The sequence below is a fragment of the Neofelis nebulosa genome, chromosome 10 (assembly GCF_028018385.1).
Source record: "Neofelis nebulosa isolate mNeoNeb1 chromosome 10, mNeoNeb1.pri, whole genome shotgun sequence".
Taxonomy (NCBI): Eukaryota; Metazoa; Chordata; class Mammalia; order Carnivora; family Felidae; genus Neofelis; species Neofelis nebulosa.
The window spans coordinates 55,085,359-55,106,098 of NC_080791.1; the positions used below are offsets into that span (position 1 = coordinate 55,085,359).

Sequence of the window (20,740 nt, forward strand, 5' to 3'; positions counted from 1 at the left end):
TTACAGTTATTTTTATTACTTTTGTCTTTTAGCCTTCATACTAGATCTATAAGTAATTAACATACCACCATTACAGTAGATTCTTCTGAATTTATATATTTACCTTTACAATTGATATTTGTACCTTCATATATTTTCCTGTTATTAATTAACACCCTTTCATATCAGCTTAAAGAAGTCTCTTTAACATTTCCTTTAAGGCCAGTCTAGTGGTGCTACCTCTTTCAGGTGTTGATTGTCTAGTAAACACTTTGACTGTTTCTGAATTCTAAAGGCCAACTTTGCTGGGTAGAATATTCTTGGTGACCCTTTTTTTCTTTTAGCGCTTTGAATATATTGTTCCACTTTCTTTTGGCCTTGGCTGAAAAATCTGCATATAGTCTTGTGGGGGTTCTCTTATATGTAACAAGTTGTTTTCCTCTTGCGTTTCTCCTTGTCTTTAACTTTTGATAATTATAATGTGTCTTGGTGTGGGTCTCTTTGAATTCATCTTATGGAACTCTATAGGCTTCCTGGATCTGAATATCTGCTTCATTTCCCAGGTTAGAGAAGTTTTCAACCATTATTTCTCCAAAGAAATTTTCTATCTCTTTCTTTCTCTTTTCTCTTTCTGGAACCCCTGTAAAGTGCATATTGGTCCACTTGATGTTGTACAGTCCTTTAATCAATCTTCACTATGTTTTCATTCTTTTTACTCTTCTGATTGGATGAATTCCACTGCCCCGTCTTCAGGTTTGCTTGTCCTCTTTTAGCTTTATCTAATCTGCTATTGAACCCTTCTGTTGAACTTTTCCAGCTCATTTATTGTATTATTCAGGTCTAATTTCTGTTTGGTATTTTCTTATATTCTCTACCCCTTTGTTGAAATTCTTGCTTTGTTCATGCATTGCTTTCCTGCCATTAGTGAGCATCTTTATTATGAGTATTTTAAACTCTTCATAAGGTAAATTACTTAACTCCTTTTCATTAAGGTCTTTTTCTGAGGTTTTATCTTTTTCTTTCATTTGGAACATATTCCTCTATTTTTCATTTTCCTTGACTCTCTGTGATGGTTTCTATGCCTTAGGTAAACAACTGCCTTTCTGAGTCTTGAAAAAGTGGTCTGGTGTAGGAGATGAACCTTATTATCCAACCCTGCCCTATCTCTCGGTTGTCTCTCAAACCTTTGTAATTGTCTAAGCAGGCCTATTTGTTCTTAGTGGCTCTGGTAGTTGAAGGTGTGCCAAGACCTTTCAGTGTCCCAAAGAGGGAGGGATCTCAGCACCTAGATGCAGGCTAATGAGAAGTCAGAACCTCAGCAGCTTCTAAAGTATGCAAATATACCTCTTTCAAGGGAAAACTGGGAAATGGATATTTCTGTCTTCTCTGCACTGAGTCCTAAGAATATAGCCAGTTATAAACTATTTTTTTTTGTTTGCTACCATTTCATTAAACCTGTGAACACTAACCTCCTAGTTACTAGAGCCAGGCTATCAAGGGATATGTCCTCCAGGTGGCACCCACAGAAGCCAGGTTACCAGACGTGTACACAAACTATTTTCTTGGAGACAACAGCAACCTGGGTCAGGGCAGAGGGAGAGCATGAAGATGGTGCCCATGGGCATCCTGATCTCTGGAGAGGTTTGCAGCTCACCTCTAGCTGTAGGCTAAATCAGAAGCCTACCTCTCAGGCTTCATCTTTTAAGATAAGCAAATAGGCCTCCTTCACAGAAAGACTGGGTGTTTCTGTTTGACAACTCTGTGCTATAGCCAGTTAAGAATTGTTTCTCTGTTCTAGTCCTGTGAGATCTGTGAATTTAAGCTCCATCGGCTACCAGAGCGGCAGCTATAAAAATCAAGACAGCAGACATGTGGTCAGGCTCTTTTCTGAGAAATACTGGTGACCTGGAGTAAGGCAGAGGGAGAACATAAAGATGGCACCCACCAGCCATTGTAGTCTCTGGAGAGTACTGCAGTTGGCCCCTAGATGTATGTTAAATGTGAAACCTGGCCCCTCCAGCTGCAGCTATTAAGATAAATAGGTAGGTCTCTTTAGTGAAAAGACTAGGTATGTTTTACTCTTTTGCCTCTGCACTGGGCCCTGGGTGTTAGCCATGGTAAGGCCACATAAGTCCTTTAAGAATGGTCTTTGAGTTAGAGCACCTGGGTGGCTCAGTCAGTTAAGTGCCCAGCTTTGGCTCAGGTCATGATCTCACATCTCATGGGTTTGAGCCCCACATTGGGCTCTGTGCTGACAGCTCAGAGCCTGGAGCCTGCTTCAAATTCTATGTCTCCCTCTCTCTGCCCCTCCTCCACTCACACTTTCTCCCTCTCAAAAATAAACATTAAAAAAAAAAAAAAGAATGGTCTTTGAGTTTGCGATAGCCTTATGGATTTGGTAGATACAAGCCCCATTGGCTTTCAAAGTTAGATGTTTTGGGGGCTAATCTTTCAGACAGAAGTCTTAAAATTCAGGCCACCAAATACAAGGTCCAAACTCTTTTCTCCTCAGAGAGAAGCCAGAAGTTGTGAGTTTCCTTCTGGTTGTGTGTTGCCATGCCAGGGGTGAGGTTTATGGCAAGATTGTGTCTCAGCCTCTCCTTGTTTCAATGTGGGTTTTTTCTTGTTCGCCCAGTGGGTAGGAGTAGTTCAGCTGGTTTCTGGTGTGGAATATTAATCAGCCTTAAAAAAGAAGGAAATCCTTCCATCTGCAACACCATTGATGAAACTGAAGGACATTATGCTAAATGAAATAAGGCAGACATAGACAAATATTCCGTGATTTTACTTATATGTAGGATCTAAAATAGTCAAACTCCTGGAAGCAGAGAATAGAATGGTGGTTGCTAGGGTGAGGAAGAAATGAGGAGATGTTGATCAAAGGGTGTAATGTTTCAGTTATACAAGATGAATAATTTCTGGAAATCTAATGTATAGCAGTATAATTTAGTTGCCAATGTTGTATACTAGAAATTTGCTAAGAGGATAAGTCTTACGTGTTCTCACCACAAAAGGAAACAAAAAAATAAAATGGTGATTATATGAGGTTAATTAGTTTGTGGTGATTATTTCACAATATATAGGTATATCAAAACATTAAGCTGTACCCCTTAAATATATACAGTTTTTATTTGTCAGTTATACCCAAATAGAGCTGAAAATAAACCCTACAAACTCTGTACGCATTAAACAATGACCCCTCATTTCTCCCCTCCCTCCAAGTCCCTGGCAACCACCATTCTATTTTTTCTATCTGTGATTCTATTTATTCTAAGTACTTGATATGAGTGGAATCATACAGAATTTGTCCTATTATGATGGGCTTAGTTTGCTTAGCATAATGACTTCAAGGTTAATCCATTCAAGGCTCATCCATGTTTTAACATATGTCAGAATTTCCTTCCTTTTTAAGACTGAAATATATTCCATTATATGTGTATACCATGTTTTGTTTATCAATCAATGGACATTTGGGTTGTTCCGCTTTTAGGCTATTGTGAATAATGCTTCCCTAAACAGGGGCACACAAGTATCTATTAGTGTCCCTGCCTTAATTTTTTTTGAGTATATACCCAGAAGTGAGAATTGTTGGATAACACAATAATTCTATTTTTAATTTTTGAGGAACTGCCATATCATTTTTCACATTGGCTGCACAATTTTACATTCCCACCACCCCTGTACAAGGGTTCTAATTTCCCCAAATTCTCACCAACTTCTTTTATTTTTTATAATCACCACCCTTGTAGGTGTAAGGTGGTATCTGATTATAGTTTTGATTTGCATTTTCCTAATAAGTAGTTATGATGGATATCTTTTCATGTGCATATTGGCAATTTGTATATATCTTCTTTGGGAAAATATCTGTTTAAGTCCTTAGGCTTTTAAAAAATCTGGTTGTTCATTTCATTGTTGTTCAGCTTTAGGAGTTATTTGCATATTCTAGATATTAATCTCTTATCAGATATATGATTTGAAAATATTTTCTCCTGTTCTGTGGCTTGCCTTTTTTTTACTCTTGATTGAACAGTGTCCTTTGATGCATAAAAGTTTTAAATTTTCATGAAGACCAATTTTGTTGTTGTTGTTGTTGTTGTTGCCTGTATCATTGGTGTCATAGCCAAGAAAGCATTACCATACCCAATGCCATGAATATTTTCCCCTATTTCCTTCAAAGAGTTTTATAATTGTAGCTCATACGTTTAGATCTTTGATCCATTTTGAAATCATTTTCATATACGGTGTAAGATAAGTATCCAATTTCATTCTTTTGCATGTGATACCCAGTTATCCCAATGCCATTTGTTGAAAATCTGTCCTTTTGCCATTGAATGGTCTTGGCCTCCTTGTATAAAATCAGTTAGCCATATATAAACCCATTTATTTCTGTGTTCTACATCCCATCCATTGGTCTATAGGTTTTATGGTAGTACCACACCGTTTTAATTACTATAGCTTTATAAGAAGTTTTGAAATCAGGAGGTGTGTGAGTCTTCAACTTTATTCTTCTTTTTCAAGATTGTTTTGAATTTCCAGGGTCCCTTGAGATTCATATAAATTTTAAGATGTTAAAAAAAAATCCATTAGGTTCTTGACAGAGATTTCATTGAATCTGTACTTTGGATAATGTCATTTTAACAATATTGTCTTCCAGTCAATATTTATATACATGGGATATCTTTCCATTTATTTATGTCTGCTTTAATTTCTTTCAGCGGTTTTTTAAAAAATTTATTGTCATGTTAGCTAACATACAGTATATACAGTGTGCTCTTGGTTTGGGGGGTAGATTCCTATGATTAATCACTTATATACAACACCCAGTGCTCATCTCAACAAGTGCCCTCCTCAATGCCCATCACCCATTTCTCCCCCTACCCCACCACCCCCATCAACCCTCAGTTTGTTCTCTCTATTTAAGAGTCTCTTATGGTTTGCCTCCCTCTCTGTTTGAAACTATTTTTGTCACCTTCCGTTCCCCCATGGTCTTCCATTAACTTTCTTAAGTTTCACATATGAGTGAAAACATGTGATATCTTTCTCTGACTTATTTCATTTAGTATAATACCCTCCAGTTCCATTCACATTGTTCCAAATGGCAGGATTTCATTATTTCTCATTGCCAAGTAGTATTCCATTGTATATATAAACCACATCTTCTTTATCCATTCATCAGTTGATGGACATCTGGGCTCTTTTCATAATTTGGCTGTTGTTGAAAGTGCTGCTATAAACATCGGGGTACATGTGCCCCTATGAATCAGCACTCCTGTATTCTTTGGATAAATTCCTAGTAGTGCTATTGCTGGGTCATAGGGTAGTTGTATTTTTAATTTTTTTTAGGAAATTCCACACTGTGTTCCAGAGCAGCTCCACCCACCAACAGTGCAAGAGGGTTCCCATTTCTGCGCATCCTCATCAACATCTGTTGTTTTCCGAGTTGTTAATTTTAGCCACTCAGACTGGTGTGAGGTGATATCTCAGTGTGGTTTTGATTTGTATTTCCCTGATGATGAGTGATGTTGAGCATCTTTTCATGTGTCTGTTGGCCACCTGGATGTCTTCTTTGGGAAAGTGTCTGTTCGTGTCTTCTGCACATTTCTTCACTGGATTATTTGTTTTTCGGGTATTGAGTTTGGTAAGTTCTTTACAGATTTTGGATACTAAACCTTTATCTGATATGTCATTTGTAAATATCATCTCCCGTTCCATCAGTTGCCTTTTAGTTTTGTTGATTGTTTGCTTTGCTGTGCAGAAGCTTTTTATCTTGATGAGGTCTCAATAGTTCATGTTTGCTTTTATTTCCCTTGCCTTTGGAGAAATGTCAAGTAAGAAATTGCTGTGGCTGACGTCAAAGAAGTTGTTGCCTGTTTTCTCCTCTAGGGTTTTAATGGTTTCCTATCTCACACTTAGGTCTTTCATCCATTCTGAGAGTTTATTTTTTATGTATGGTATAAGAAAGTGGTCCAGTTTCATTCTTCTGCATGTTGCTGTCCAATTGTCCCAGCACCATTTGCTAAAGAGACTCTCTTTTTTCCATTGCATACTCTTTCCTGCTTTGTCAAAGATTAGTTGGCCATACATTTGTGGGTCCAATTCCAGGTTCTCTGTTCTATTCCATTGATCTGAGTGTCTATTTTTGTGCCAGTACCATACTGTCTTGATTCCAGCTTTGTAGTAGAGTCTAAAGTCCAGGATTGTGATGCCTCCTGCTTTGGTTTTCTTTTTCAATATAATTTTGGCTATTCGAGGTCTTTTGTGGTTCCATACAAAATTTAGGATTATTTGTTCTAGCTTTGAGAAAAATGCTGGTGGAATTTTGATAGTGATTGCATTCAGTGTGTAGATTGCTTTGGGTAGTATTGACATTTTAACAATATTTTTTCTTCCAATCCATGAGCATCATATGTTTTTCCATTTCTTTGTGTCTTCTTCAGTTTCCTTCATAGGTTTTGTATAGTTTTCAGCATACAGATATTTCACATCTTTGGTTAGGTTTATTCCTAGGTATTTTATTGTTCTTGTTGCAATTGTAAATGGGATTGATTTCTTGATTTCTCTTTCTGTTGCTTCATTATTGCTGTATAGAAATGCGACTGATTTCTGTACATTGATTTTGTATCCTGCGACTTTGCTGAATTCATGTATCAGTTCTCGCAGCTCTTTGGTGGAGACTTTAAATGTAGAGTATCATGTCATCTGTGAAAAGTGAAAGTTTGACTTCTTCTTTGCCAGTTTGGATGCCTTTTATTTCATTTTGGTGTCTGCTGAGGTTAGGACTCCCAACACTATGTTAAACAGTGGTGAGAGTGGGCATCCCTGCTGTGTTCCTGATCTCTGGGGGAAAGCTCTCAGTTTTTTCCCCTTGAGGATATTAGCTGTGGGCTTTTCATATATGGCTTTTATGATTTTGAGGTATGTTCCTTCTATGCTGACTTTCTTGAGTTTTTTTATTAAGAAAGGATGCTGTATTTTGTCAAATACTTTTTCCACATCTATTGACAGTATCATATGGTTCTTATCCTTTCTTCTATTAATGTGATGTATAACATTGATTTGTGAATATTGAACCAGCCCTGTAGCCCAGGAATGAATCCCACTTGATCGTGGTGAATAATTCCTTTGATATATTGTTGAATTCGATTTGCTAGTATCTTGTTGAGAATTTTTGAATTAGTGTTCATCAGGAATATTGGCCTGTAATTCTCCTTTTTAGTGGGGTCTCTGTCTGGTTTGGGAATCAAGGTAATGCTGGCTTCATAGAATGAATCTGGGAACTTTCCTTCCATTTCTATTTTTTGGAACAGCTTGAGAAGGATAGGTATTAACTCAGCTTTAAATGTCTGGCAAAATTCCCCCAGGAAATCATCTGGCCTAGGACTCTTATTTGTTGCAAGATTTTTGATGACTGATTCAATTTCTTTGCTGGCTGTGGGTCTGTTCAAATTTTCTATTTCTTCCTGTTTGACTTTTGGTAGTGTGTGGGTATCTAGGAATTTGTCCATTTCCTCCAGGTTGTCCAGTTTGCTGGCATATAATGTTTCATAGTATTCTCTGATAATTGTTTGTTTTTCTGTGATGTTGGTTGTGATCTGTCATTTTTCATTTGTGATTTTATCTATTTGGGTCCTCTTCTTTTTGAGAAGTCTGGCTGGGGGTTTATCAATTTTGTTAATTTTTTTAAAAAACGCAGCTCTGGGGCGCCTGGGTGGCTCAGTCGGTTAAGCGGCCGACTTCAGCTCAGGTCATGATCTCGCGGTCTGTGAGTTCGAGCCCCGCGTCGGGATCTGTGCTGACAGCTCAGAGCCTGGAGCCTGTTTCGGATTCTGTGTCTCCCTCTCTCTGACCCTCCCCCGTTCATGCTCTGTCTCTCTCTGTCTCAAAAATAAATAAACATTAAAAAAAAAATTAAAAAAAAAAAAGAAAAAACGCAGCTCTTAGATTCATTGATCTGTTCTGGTTTTTTGGATTCCCTATTGTTTATTTCTGCTCTAATCTTTATTATTTATCTTCTTCTGCTGGCTTCATGGTTTCTTTGCTGTTCTGCTTCTAGATCCTTTAGGTGTGCTGTTAGATTTTGTATTTGGGATTTTTCTTGTTTCTTGAGATAGGCCTGGATTGCAATGTATTTTCCTCTTAGGACTGCTTTTGCTGTATCCCAAAAAGTTTGAACTGTCATGTTTTCATTTTCATTTGCTTCCATATATTTTTTAATTTCTTCTTCAATTGCCTGATTAACCCATTCATTCTGTTTAAAAAATTTTTTTAATGTTTATTTTTGACAGAGAGAGAGAGAGAGAGAGAGAGAGAGAGACAGAATGAGTGAGGGAGGGGCAGAGAGAGAGGGAGACACAGAATCTTAAACAGGTTCCAGGCTCTGAGCTGTCAGCACAGAACCTGATGTGGGGCTCAAACCCATGGACAGCAAGATCATGACCTGAGCCAAAGTCGGGCGCTCAACCAACTAAGCCACCCAGGCACCCCAACCCATTCATTCTTTAGTAGGATGTCCTTTAACCTCCATGCATTTGGAGGCTTTCCAAATTTTTTCTTGTGTTTGATTTCAAGTTTCATAGTGTTGTGATCTGAAAATATACATGGTATTATCTCAATTCTTTTATATTTGTTGAGGGCTGTTTTGTGACCCAGTATGTGATCTATCTTGGAGAATGTTCCATGTGCACTTGAGAAGAATTTATATTCTGCTGCTTTTGGATGAAAAGTTCTGAATATACTTGTCAAGTCCATCTGGTCCAGTGTATCATTCAAGGCCATTGTATCTTTATTGGGTTTTTTTGCCTAGATGATCTGTCCTTTGCTATAAGTGGAGTGTTAAATTCCCCTATAATTACAGTATTCCTATCAATAAGATTGCTCAATTGATTTATATATTTGGGAACTTTCAAGTTTGGAGCATAAACATTTACAATTGTTAGGTCTTGATGGATAGACCTCATAATTATATTATGCCTTTCTTCATCTCTTGTTACAACCTTTAGTTTAAATCTAGTTTGATAGAAGTATGGCACTTCAGCTTTCTTCTGACTTCCAGTAGCATGATGGATGGTTCTCCATCCCCTCACTTCCAATCTGAAGGTGTCCTCAGGTCTAAAATGGGTCCCTATGGACAGAATATAGATGGATCTTGTTTTTTTTTTAATCTATTCTGATACCCTATGTCTTTTTATTAGAGCATTTAGTTCATTTACATTCAGAGTTATTATTGAAAGATATGGACTTAGTGTGATTGTGTTATCTATAGGTTTCATGCTTATGGTGATGTCTCTGTTCCTTTGTAGTCTTTACAGCATTCCACTCACAGAGTCCCCCTTAGGATCTCTTGCAGGGCTGGTTTAGTGGTCATGAATCCCTTCAGTTTTTGTTTGTCTGGGAAAGCCTTTATCTCTCCTTCTATTCTAAATGACAGACTTGCTGGCTAAAGGATTCTTGGCTACATATTTTTCCTATTCAGCACATTGAATATTTCCTGCCACTCCCTTCTGGCCTGCCAAGTTTCAATGGATAAGTCTGCTACTACCCTTATGTGTCTACCCTTGTAGGTTAAGGCCCATTTGTCCCCAACTGCTTTCAGAATTCTCACTTTATCTTTGTATTTTGCCAGTTTCACTGTGATATGCCATGGAGAAGATCTATTCTGATTAAATCTGAAGGGAGTTCTCTGTGCCTCCTGTATTTGGATGTCCATTTCCTTCCCCAGATTAGGGACGTTCTCAGCTATAATTTGTTCAAGTAAACCTTCTGCCCCTTTCTCTCTCTTCTTTTCTGGAACTCTTGTGATATGGATATTATTATGTTTCATTGAATCACTTAGTTTCCTAATTCTTTTCTTATCTCTCTTTTTCTTGGCTTCATCATTTTCCATAATTTTATCTTCTATTTCACTTAATTCTCCACTGCCTCCTCCATCCTTGCTGTGACTGCATCTAGTTTATTTTGCACCTCAGTTACAACATTTCTTAATTCTTCATGACTATTTCTTAGTTCCTTGATCTCTGCAGCAATAGATTCTCTGCTATCTTCTACGCTTTTTTTCAAGCCCAGCAATTAATCTTATGACTATTATTCTAAATGCTTGCTTAGTTATATTGTTTATATCTGTTTTGAGCAATTCTCTAGCTGTCCTCTCTTCCTGGAATCTCTTTTGAGGAGAATGCTTCCATTTTTCATATTGGCTAGTTTTCTGTCTCTTATGTGTTTTAATAGCTTGTTATGAGGCCTACACTTGTGAGCATTACTACATCAAAAAGGGATCCTACACTGTCCAAGGCCTGGCCCTTCAGGAGGTGTTTTTGGAGTGTGTTTCATGCTCTTGTTGTTGAGACTCTGGTTGCTTTATCTCCCTAGTAGTGGTGGTTTGGACCTTCTACCAGGTGTGCTTTCATTTTTTTGTTGAAGTATCCCTGGAAAAAGTTTAAGAAAAGGATGAGGATGGTGGAAGAGGCCTTATCACATACAAGGAGAGGAATGACAGGGGCAGGGAAAAGGAAAAGAAAAAAATTGACCAGGCAGAGAAACAGAAACTGTATGGCTTGGTCCCAAGAAAGAGAGAGGAAAATAAAGAAGAAAGAGATACAGAAGAGGTGTAAAAAGAATGGATTGAAAACGTCTGCTTAAACAAACCAACAACTGGAATAACCAGACAAGAGAAGGGAAGAAATAAGAGGAAGAAATACACACACACACACACACACACACACACACACACACACACACATATACACACATACACACACACACACACACACACACATAAAATAAGAATTGACCAAGAATCAAATCAGAGAATGCAAAACTACTGTACCAATATCTACCAGTGCCTTGGTAACTGCTGCCTGCGCTGGTCTGAAGGAGGGGCTGTCTGGTTTCATCAGTGTCCATCTTGCTCTAGTAGATACGCAGTTACCAGGCATGCAGGGGCATGGTTTGGTGTAGGTAGGTACCACCTCCACTGTGGGCCCAATGTCTGTTCCCTGAAACCCCACCTTGTTGGTGATGGGAGAAAAATGGCAACACTCCAGTCTCGCCTCCTCAGACTGGGTGTCCCAGACCACTCTATTCAGGCTATCCTCACAGTGCCTCAAGGGCATGAGTAGGCTGATTCTGTTCGGCTCCGCAGTCTCCTGTGCCTCCCAGGTGTTCAGCTGGGATTCAAACCCCAATGTCTTAAAGGATCCAACTCCATGTGCCCTGGTTCTGGGGAAGAGCTGCTCTGCCCAGCTACTAAGGGCCTCTGGCTCCTCACAGTGCCAAGAGGATGCCAGCTGGCCACTATGTCTTGCTCCACTGGCTCCCGTGCCTCCCTGGTACTTGGCTGGGATTCGAACCCCAACGACTTAAAGGATCCCACTCCACATGCCCTAGTTCTGGTGTACTGTCACTCTGGGGTACTGTCACAAAGGGCCTCTGGGTGGCAGGGGGTGGGGGTGGGATGCAGGGTCTTTTGTCCTTGGAGTGGCTATTTTCCTTCTTCTCACAGCACTCAAGAGAGAGGTTGCTCTCTCCAACTGCGCCTGGGAGCTAGATACTGAGCCTGGGGCTGACTCCCCTCCTCCCCAGGCACTCGAACAGGGCGGAGAAAGCCCCACAGTTAGAAATTGGTTCTTTCTCTGTTTTTTTCCGATCCCAGTTACCTGATTTTTTTCTTGTCCAAATACAATCCTGCACTTCCACAGCCGCTCTTTCTCTTCCTTTTGTCTCTCCACAGAAGGGGATCCCTCCCCTCTGTTCCTACGCTGCCCATTTTATCTCTGCCAGTTTGCAATCACACACCTATGACCCAACCCGTTGTCCCGTTGTTATCATGTAAACCACATCTTCTTTATCCATTCATTAGTTGATGGACATTTGGGCTCTTTACATAATTGGGCTATTGTTGATGGTGTTGCTATAAACATTGGGGTGCATATGCCACTTTGAATCAGCATTTTTTTTGCATCCTTTGGATAAATTCCTAGTAGTGCAATTGCTGGGTCATAGGGTAGTTCTATTTTTAATTTTTTGAGGAAACTCCATACTGTTCTCCAGAGTGGCTGTACCAGTTTTCATTCCCACCAACAGAGCAAAAGGGTTCCCCTTTCTCCACATCCCTGCCAACATTGGTTGTTTTCTGAGTTGTTAATGTTAGCCATTCTGACAGGTGGTGAGGTGGTATCTAATTGTAGTTTTTATTTGTATTTCCCTGATGATGAGTGATATTAAGCATCTTGTTATGTGTCTGTTTTCTCTCTGGTGTCTTCTCTGGAAAAGTGTCTATTCATGTCTTCTGCCCATTTTCACTTCCCATTTTGTTTTTTTGGGTGTTGAGTTTGGTAAGTTCTTTATAGATTTTGGATACTAACCCTTTATCTAATATGTTATATATCATCTCCCAGTCCATCTGTTGCCTTTTAGTTTTGTTGATTGTTTCCTTTGCTGTGTAGAAGCTTTTTATCTTGTTGAGGTACAATAGTTCATTTTTGCTTTTATTTCTCTTGTCTCTAGTGACATGTTTAATACGAAGTTGCTGTGGCATACATGAAAGAGGTTGCTGCCTATTTTCTCAGGCAGGATTTTGATGGTTTCCTGTCTCACATTTAGGTCTTTCATCCATTTTGAACTTAATGTTCTGTATGGTGTGAGAAAGTGGTCCAGTTTCATTCTTTTGAATGTTGCTGTCCAGTTCTCTCAGCACCATTAGCTAAAGAGACTGTCTTTTTTCCATTGGTTACTCTTTCCTGCTCTGTCGATAATAAGTTGGCCATATATTTGTGAGTCCATCTCTGGGTTCTCTATTCCACTGATCTATGTGTCTGTTTTTGTGCCAGTACCGTACAGTCTTGATGATTACAGCTTTGTAATACAGCTTAAAATACAGGTGATGCTTCCAGCTTTGGTTTTCTTTTTCAATATTACTTTGACTATTCAGGGTCTTTTGTGGTTCCATACAAATTTTAGGATTGTTTGTTCTAGCTCTGTGAAGAATGCTGGTGGTATATTAATAGGGATTACATTGAATGTGTAGATTGTTTTGGGCAGTATCAACATTTTATAACAATATCTGTTTTTCCAATCCATGAGCATGGAATAGTTTTCCATTTCTTTGTGTATTCTTCAATTTCTTTCATAAACGTTCTGTAGTTTTCAGCATACAGAACTTTTACATCTTTGGTTAGGTTTATTCCTAGTTATGTTATGGTTTTTGCTGTAATTGTAAATGGGATCAATTCCTTGATATCTCTTTCTGCTGCTTGATTATTAGTGTATAGAAATGTAACTGATTTCTGTACATTGATTTTATCCTGTGACTTTGCTGAATTCATGTATCAGCTCCAGCAGCTTTTTGGTGGAGTCTTTTGGGCTTTCCATGTAGAGTATCATGTCATCTGCGAAGAGTGGAAGTTTGACTTCTATTTGCAATTTGGATGCCTTTTATTTTGTTTTGTTATCTGATTGCTGAGGTTAGGACTTCCAACACTATATTGAACAACAGTGGTGACAGTGGACATCCTGTCATGTTCCTGATCTTAGGGGAAAAGCTCTCAGTTTTTCCCCATTGAGGATGATATTACCTGTGGGACATTCATATATGGCTTTTATGATGTTAAAGTATGTTCCTTCTATCCTGACTTTCTTGAGGGTTTTTATCAAGAAAGGATGCTGTATTTTGTCAAATGCTTTTTCTGCATCTGTTGAAAGGATCATATGGTTCTTATCCTTTCTTCTGTTAATGAGGTGTATCACATTGATTGATTTGTGAATACTGAAGGAATCCTGCATCCCAGGCATCAATCCCATTTGATCATGGTGAATAATTATTTTAATATACTGTGACTTTGAAGTGCTAGTATCTTGGTGAGAATTTTTGCATCCAGCTTCCTCAGGGCTATTGGCCTGTAATTCTCCTTTTTAGTGGGGTCTTTGTCTGGTTGTGGAATCAAGGTAATGCTGGCTTCATAAAATGAGTTTGGAAACTTTCCTTCCATTTCTATTTTTTGGAACAGTTTGAGAAGAATAGGTATTAACTCTGCTTTAAATGTCTGGTAAATTTCCCCTGGGAAGCCATCTGGCCCAGGACTCTTATTTGTTGGGAGATTTTTGACAACCCATTCAATTTCTTTGCTGGTTAGGGTCTGTTCAAATTTCCTATTTTTTCCCATTTGGGTTTTGGGAGTGTGTGAGGGTATAGGACTTTGCCCGTTTCTTCCAGGTTGTCCAGTTTGTTGGCATATAAGTTTTCATAGTATTCTCTTATAATTGTATTTCTGTGGTGTTGGTTGCGATCATTCCTCTTTCATTTGTGACTTTATCTATTTGGGTCCTCTCTCTTTTCTTTTTGAGAAGTCTGGCTAGGGAGTTATCAATTTTGTTTATTCTTTCAAAAACCAGTTCTTAGTTTCATTGATCAGTTCTGCGGCGGGGGGGGGGGGGGGGTTGTTGTTGTTTGGATTCCATATCATTTATTTCTCCTCTAATCTTTCTTCTTTCCCTTCTTTGGTTGTCTTTGGGCTTTATTTGCTGCTGCTTTTCTAGCTCCTTCAAGTGTAAGGTTAGGTTGTGTATTTGGGACCTTTCTTGCTTCCTGAGACAGGCCTGAAATGCAATGTACTTTCCTCTTAGGACTGCCTTTGCTGCATCCCAAAGGGTTTGGTCTGTCATGTTTACATTTTCATTTGCTTCCATGTATCTTTTAATTTCTTCTTTAATTTCTCGGTTAACCCATTTATTCTTAAGTGGGATGTGTTCTTTAACTTCCATGTATCTGGGTGCTTTCCAAATTTTTTCTTGTGGTTGATTTCAAGTTTCATAGCATTGTGATCTGAAAATACACATGGTATGATCTCAATCTTTCTGTACCTTTTGAGGGCTGTTTTGTGACCCAAAATATGATCTATTCTGGAGAATATTCCATGTGCACCCGAGAAGAATGTGTATTCTGCTGCTTTAGGATGGAATGTTCTGAATATATCTGTTAAGTCCATCTGATCCAGTGTGTCATCAGAACCATTGTTTCCTTGTTGATTTTCTGCTTAGATGATCTGTCCACTGTTGTAGGTGGAGTATTAAAGTCTCCTACACTAGTGGTATTATTATCAATAAGTTTGCTTACATTTATGCTTAACTGATGTATGTATTTGGGTGCTTCAAGCTGGGGACATAAATGTTTGCAATTGTTAGGTCTTCTTGATGGATAGACCCCTTCAATTATAATATAATGCCTTTCTTCATCTCTTGTTCAGTCTTTGTTTTGAAACCTAGTTTGTCTGATATAAGTACGACCTCTCTGGCTTTCTTTCCACATCCATTAGGATGATAGATGGTTCTCCATCCCCTCACTTTTAATCTGCAGGTGTCCTTAAGTCTAAAATGAGTCTCTTGTAGGGGTGCCTGGGTGGCTCAGTCGGTTAAGCGGCCAACTTCGGCTCAGGTCATGATCTCGCAGTCTGTGAGTTCAAGCCCCGCGTCAGGCTCTGTGCTGACAGCTCAGAGCCTGGAGCATGTTTCAGATTCTGTGTCTCCCTCTCTCTGACCCTCCCCCGTTCATGCTCTGTCTCCCTCTGTCTCAAAAATAAATAAACGTTAAAAAAATTTTTTTTAAAAATGAGTCCCTTGTAGGTAGTGTGTGTATATATATAATACCTATATATATATGTATATATATACACACACATACATACATACACACACACATATATACATATATATGATATATATGCAGATATAGATATAGATATATAGATATATATCTTGCTTTTTGTCCATTCTGATACCCTATGTCTTTTGATTGGAGCATCGAGTCCATTTACATTCAGAGTGATTATTGAAAGGTATGAATTTAGTGCCATTGTGTTATCTGAAGACTTTGTGTTTCTGGTGATGTTCTCTGGTCCTTTGTAGTCTTTGCTGCTTTCCACTCAGAGAGTTCCCCTTACAGTTTCTTTTTTTTTTTTTTTTAACATTTATTTATTTTTGAGATAGAGAGAGACAGAGCATGAACGGGGGAGGGTCAGAGAGAGAGGGAGACACAGAATCTGAAACGGGCTCCAGGCTCTGAGCAGTCAGCACAGAGCCCGATGCGGGGCTCGAACTCACATACCGCGAGATCGTGACCTGAGCCGAAGTTGGACGCTTAACCAACTGAGCCACCCAGGCGCCCCCCCCTTACAGTTTCTTGTAGGGCTGGTTTAGTGGTCAGACTCCTTTAGTTTTTCTTTGTCTTGGAAAGTCATTATCTCTCCTATCCTGAATGACTGCCGTGCTGAACAAAGGATTCTTGGCTCTGTATTGTTCCTATTCGGCACACTGAATATTTCTTGCCACTTCCTTCTGACCTGCCAGGTGTCAGTGGACAGGTCTGCTACTAACCTTATGTGTCTACCCTTGTAGGTTAAGGACCTGTTGTTCCTAGCTACTTTCAGAATTCCCTCTTTATCTCTGTATTTTGCAATTACAAACCTTTTTTATTTATTTATTTATCTTTGTATGTCATAGTGTTGACCTGTTTCTGTTGATTTTGAATGTAGTTCTCTGTGCCTCTTGGACTTAGATGTCTGTGTCCTTCCCCAGATTAGGGAAGTTCTCAGCTATACTTTGTTCAAATAAACCTTCTGCTCCTTTTTCTCACTCTTCTTCTTCTGGGACTCTTATGGTATGGATATTGTTTCATTTCATGGAATCACTTAGTTCTCTAATTCTCCTCTCGTGATCTAGTAATTTCCTTTCCCTCTTTTTTTAGCTTCATTATTTTCCATAATTTTATCTTCTATTTCACCTATTCTCTCCTCTGCATCTTCCACCCTAGCTGTCACTGTATCTAGTTTATTTTGTATCTCAGTTATGGCATTTTTTGATTTGTCCTGACTAGTTCTTAGGTCTCTGATCTCTGCAGCAAGGGTTTCTCTCATGTCTTCTATGCTCTTTTCAAGCTGCTATTAGTCTAATGAGTGTTGTTCTAAAGTCTTGTTCAGATATGTTTATACCTGTTTTGAGCAATTCTCTATGATTTCTTCTTGACCTTTCTTTTGAGGAGAATTCCTCTGTCTTGTTATTTTGGCTTATTTTCTGTCTTTTGCGTGTTTTAAAAGCTTGTTATGTGTTCTGCACCTAAGAATACTTCTATATGAAAAAGGTGTCATACACTGTCCACTGCCTGGCACTCCAGGAAGTGTTTTTGGTGTATGTTATGTGCACTCTGCTGTTGTGGTTTGGCTGCTCTATCCCATTGGTCAGTCCTCTGCAGAGCTCCTCCTTGCTTGTAGCGGGGGAGTGTTTGCGCCTTCAACCATATGTGCTTTGAATTGTTTGTCGAAATAACCTTGGGGGGAAAAAAGGAAAAGGGAGGGATAAACTTGATCCTATAAAAAGAGAAAAATGGAAGGGGAGAAAAGAAATCCAAACAAAGAATCACAAAAGTATAAGGCTAAATTCAGAGAAAGAAACAGGAAATTAAAGATGAAAGAGAGAAGGTGGAAAAAGAATAGAGTAAAAATGTATGATAAAAAATTAATATATATACATATAATAACATTTGACCAAAAACACGTCAGAAACTATGAGCCTGATTCCAAAAGAAAAAAAAAAGGAGAAGGTAAAAAGAAATAGAAAAGCAAAGAAAAAAAAAAACACAACAGTTGTCTGCTGATGCCTGGGACTGGTGGCTGTGCTGGTCTGGACGAGAGGCCAGCTGCACTGGATCAGTCTTGGCTCCCAGTAAATAAGCAGTTGCCAGGTACCAAGGGGTGGGGTTTGGTGTAAGTGGGCCCCGCCTCCACTGGGGGCCACTGTGCTGCTCTCTGAAGTCCCACAGTGTTGGTGTTGGGGAGAAAAATGGTAACACTCCACTGTCTCCTCCCCAGACCAGATATCTCAACCCACGCTGTTCAGGCAGCTCTCATAGAATAGTAAGGGTGCTCAGTTTTCCCTGCTCTACAGTTCTCCCACATCTTCTACCCTGGGCTGGGATTCAAAACCTAAAATCTTAAAGGACCCAGCTTGGTGCAGCTCCTTTCCCCCCATTCTGGAGTAGAGCCACCCTGCCCTGCTGATAAAAAGGCCTTTGGCTGTACCTGCAGGGTCTTTTGTCCTTGGGGAGGCAATAAGCCCTCTTCCCAAAGTATTCTGGGAAGGGGACTATTCTCTCCCAGGACACCCCTGAGATTGTCACACCACAGTATATACTCCTGGGCCAGCTCCCTCCTCCCCAGGAGCGTGCTTCACAGTTCTGGAGAAAGTCACACACTTCTGAAACCTCTGAGTTTCAGCTCCTGAGGCTGTTTTCGAAAGAGAAACTGGAACTCTCTGTATTTCTTGTTCCCCGGTCTGTGGTCCAGAGAGGTTTTCCTCTTGTGCTGAGTAACAGCATTTTCACAGCTTCTCTCTCTCTCTCTCTCTCTCTCTCTCTCTCTCTCTCTCTCTCTCTCTCTCTCTCTCTCCCCCTCCCTCCCTCCCTCCCTTTTGTGTCTCCACAGAAGGGGATACCTCTCCTCTGTGCCTATGCCATTTTATCTCCCCCAGTTCACATCTGCACACCTCATTCCTGCCAATCTGCCTCCCTCTAACTGTGGAGATCCTTCTGGCCCTCCGCAGATTGATTGCCTGGGTGCTCCAAGTAATCTGACCTCAAAAGAGCTGTGTTTGGGGGACGAGGAAAGTCACAGTCTCCCTACTTCTCTACCATCTTAACTCCCTTCCACCAAACCTAGTTTTATGTAATAAGTAAATTGATCTTTCTACTTGGCTTAAAAATGGAGCCCTAGTGACAGTTTAAAATGACTCAGTGTTGATCATTCTGGATATTTTCCTTGGCCTCAATATACCTTTACAATCTCTAGATTCACATCCTCTTTAATATCCACTGGGTGTCTAAGAGAAATCTCAAATGTATCATTCCCCAAACAGTTGAACTCCTGATCTTCCACCCTCAAAACCTGCTTTACTGCATCTTTCCAGAGAATGGCAATTATATTTGTTTCCTTAGGCCAAATTCTTGAAGTCATCCCTAAATCCTTTCTCTTGCACACGCGACATCCAATCCATTGGCAAATTTTGTTGATTATACTTTCAAAGTATATTCAGATTCAGTTATTTCTCACCATCTCCACTGCTACCAGCCTGGACCGAGCCTATCATCATCTTGCACTTGGGTCGTTGGAGTAGTTTTCTTTTTTTTAATTTATTTTGAGAGAGACAGAGTGAGCAGGGAAGGGGCAGAGAGAGAGGGGGGCAGAGAATCTGAAGCAGGCTCTGCACTAACAGCAGAGAGCCCTATGTGGGACTTGAACTCACAAACTGCGAGATCATGACCAGAGCCAAAGTCAGACTCTCAACCGACTGAGCCACCCAGGCACCCCAATGGAGTAATCTTAATTGGTCTCTATACTTCTACTCTTGTCCACCTTTCCCCATCTCTATCCCCTTAGTTTGTTTCCAGCATAGCGGGTAGAGTGATCCAGTTAAAACCTAAGATAACGTCACTTCTCTTTCCTTGCTCTTATTTTTCAGTGGCTCCCTATTTCACTTGGAATAAAAGCCAGTCCTAAGAATGGCTGAGGATGTCCTATATCACTCTGCTGAAGGCACATTGATCTCATTTCTCCTCAAACATCTAAGGTACTCTTGCCTCAGGGCCTTTGTACATGCTATCCATTGCCTGGAATCACTTGCCTCAGGCACCCAAAAGGGCTCACTCTCTTAGCCACTTCAGGTTTGGGCTCATATAACACTTAGAAAGGTCTACCCTGAAAAATCTTATTTAAAATTGCCGACTCACTCTTACCCTTACTCTGATCAATCACTTTCCCATAGCATTTTTCACCTCCTGACATGCTGTTACTTATTTAATAGTCTCTTCCTCCTTCAGTGACAATGTAAGCTCCATGACGGAAGGGATTTTTTTAGTTGCTCATTCACTGATGCATCTTCAACACCTAAAACAAAGCCCAGTGTATAGACAAAACTCAATAAATATTTTGAATGAAATACTAGAAAGTTTTTTAAAGCAGCTTTATTGTGGAATATTTAACATATAATAAACTACAGATATTTAAAATGTAATATTTAATAAGCTTTTAGTAATAAATCATTACCACAACCAAGAAAATGAACGAATACATCACCAATAAAAGTTTTCTCGCTGCCTCTTGCCCTTCTCTGAATATCACAACCCCAGGGACCACTGACCTGCTTTCTGTCACTATAGTTGCATTTTAAGAATTGTATATAAACTGAATCAGTAATGCATAGTTTTTGACTAGCTTCTTTCACTCAGCATAATTATTATGAGATTCTCCCATGCTGTTATATCAGTAGTTTATTCCTTTTTATTGCTGAATGATATTCCATTGTATGGATACACCACAATTTGTCTAGCCATCTGTTGTTAGACATCTGGGTTTCTGGTTTGGGGCTCTTATAAGTATTTACAAATGCTATCAAATATTTGTGTGCATTGTACATATCTTTGTGAGGACATAACACTTTCGTTTCTCTTGAGTAAATGTCTAGAAGTACGATAGCTAGAGCAATGTTGAGTGTATGTTTAACTTTTTTTTTTTAATTTATTTTGAGAGAGTGAGCACAAGTGGTGTAGGGGCAGAGAGAAGGGGGGTGCAGAGGATACCAAGCAGCCTTCTCCACTGACAGCAGAGAGCCTCATGCGGGGCTTGAACTCATGAACCATGAGATCATGACTTAAACTGAAGTCAGACACTTAACCAACCGAGCCAGCCAGGCACCCCTGTGTGTTTAACTTCTTAAGAAATTGCAA

General features: G+C 39.5%; 1 protein-coding gene across 2 annotated transcripts in view; it reads left to right on the plus strand.

Moving 5' to 3' along the window:
• GDPD4 (glycerophosphodiester phosphodiesterase domain containing 4) overlaps nt 1-20,524 on the plus strand; it is a 177,868-nt gene extending 157,344 nt beyond the window's left edge. For both annotated transcript variants that reach the window (XM_058687680.1, XM_058687682.1), the window contains one exon: nt 19,477-20,524. In XM_058687680.1, the coding sequence (XP_058543663.1) occupies nt 19,477-19,524 (48 nt within the window). In that variant the 3' untranslated portion in view covers nt 19,525-20,524. The remainder of the gene's footprint in view (nt 1-19,476) is intronic.
• The last annotated feature ends 216 nt before the right edge of the window (nt 20,525-20,740 follow it).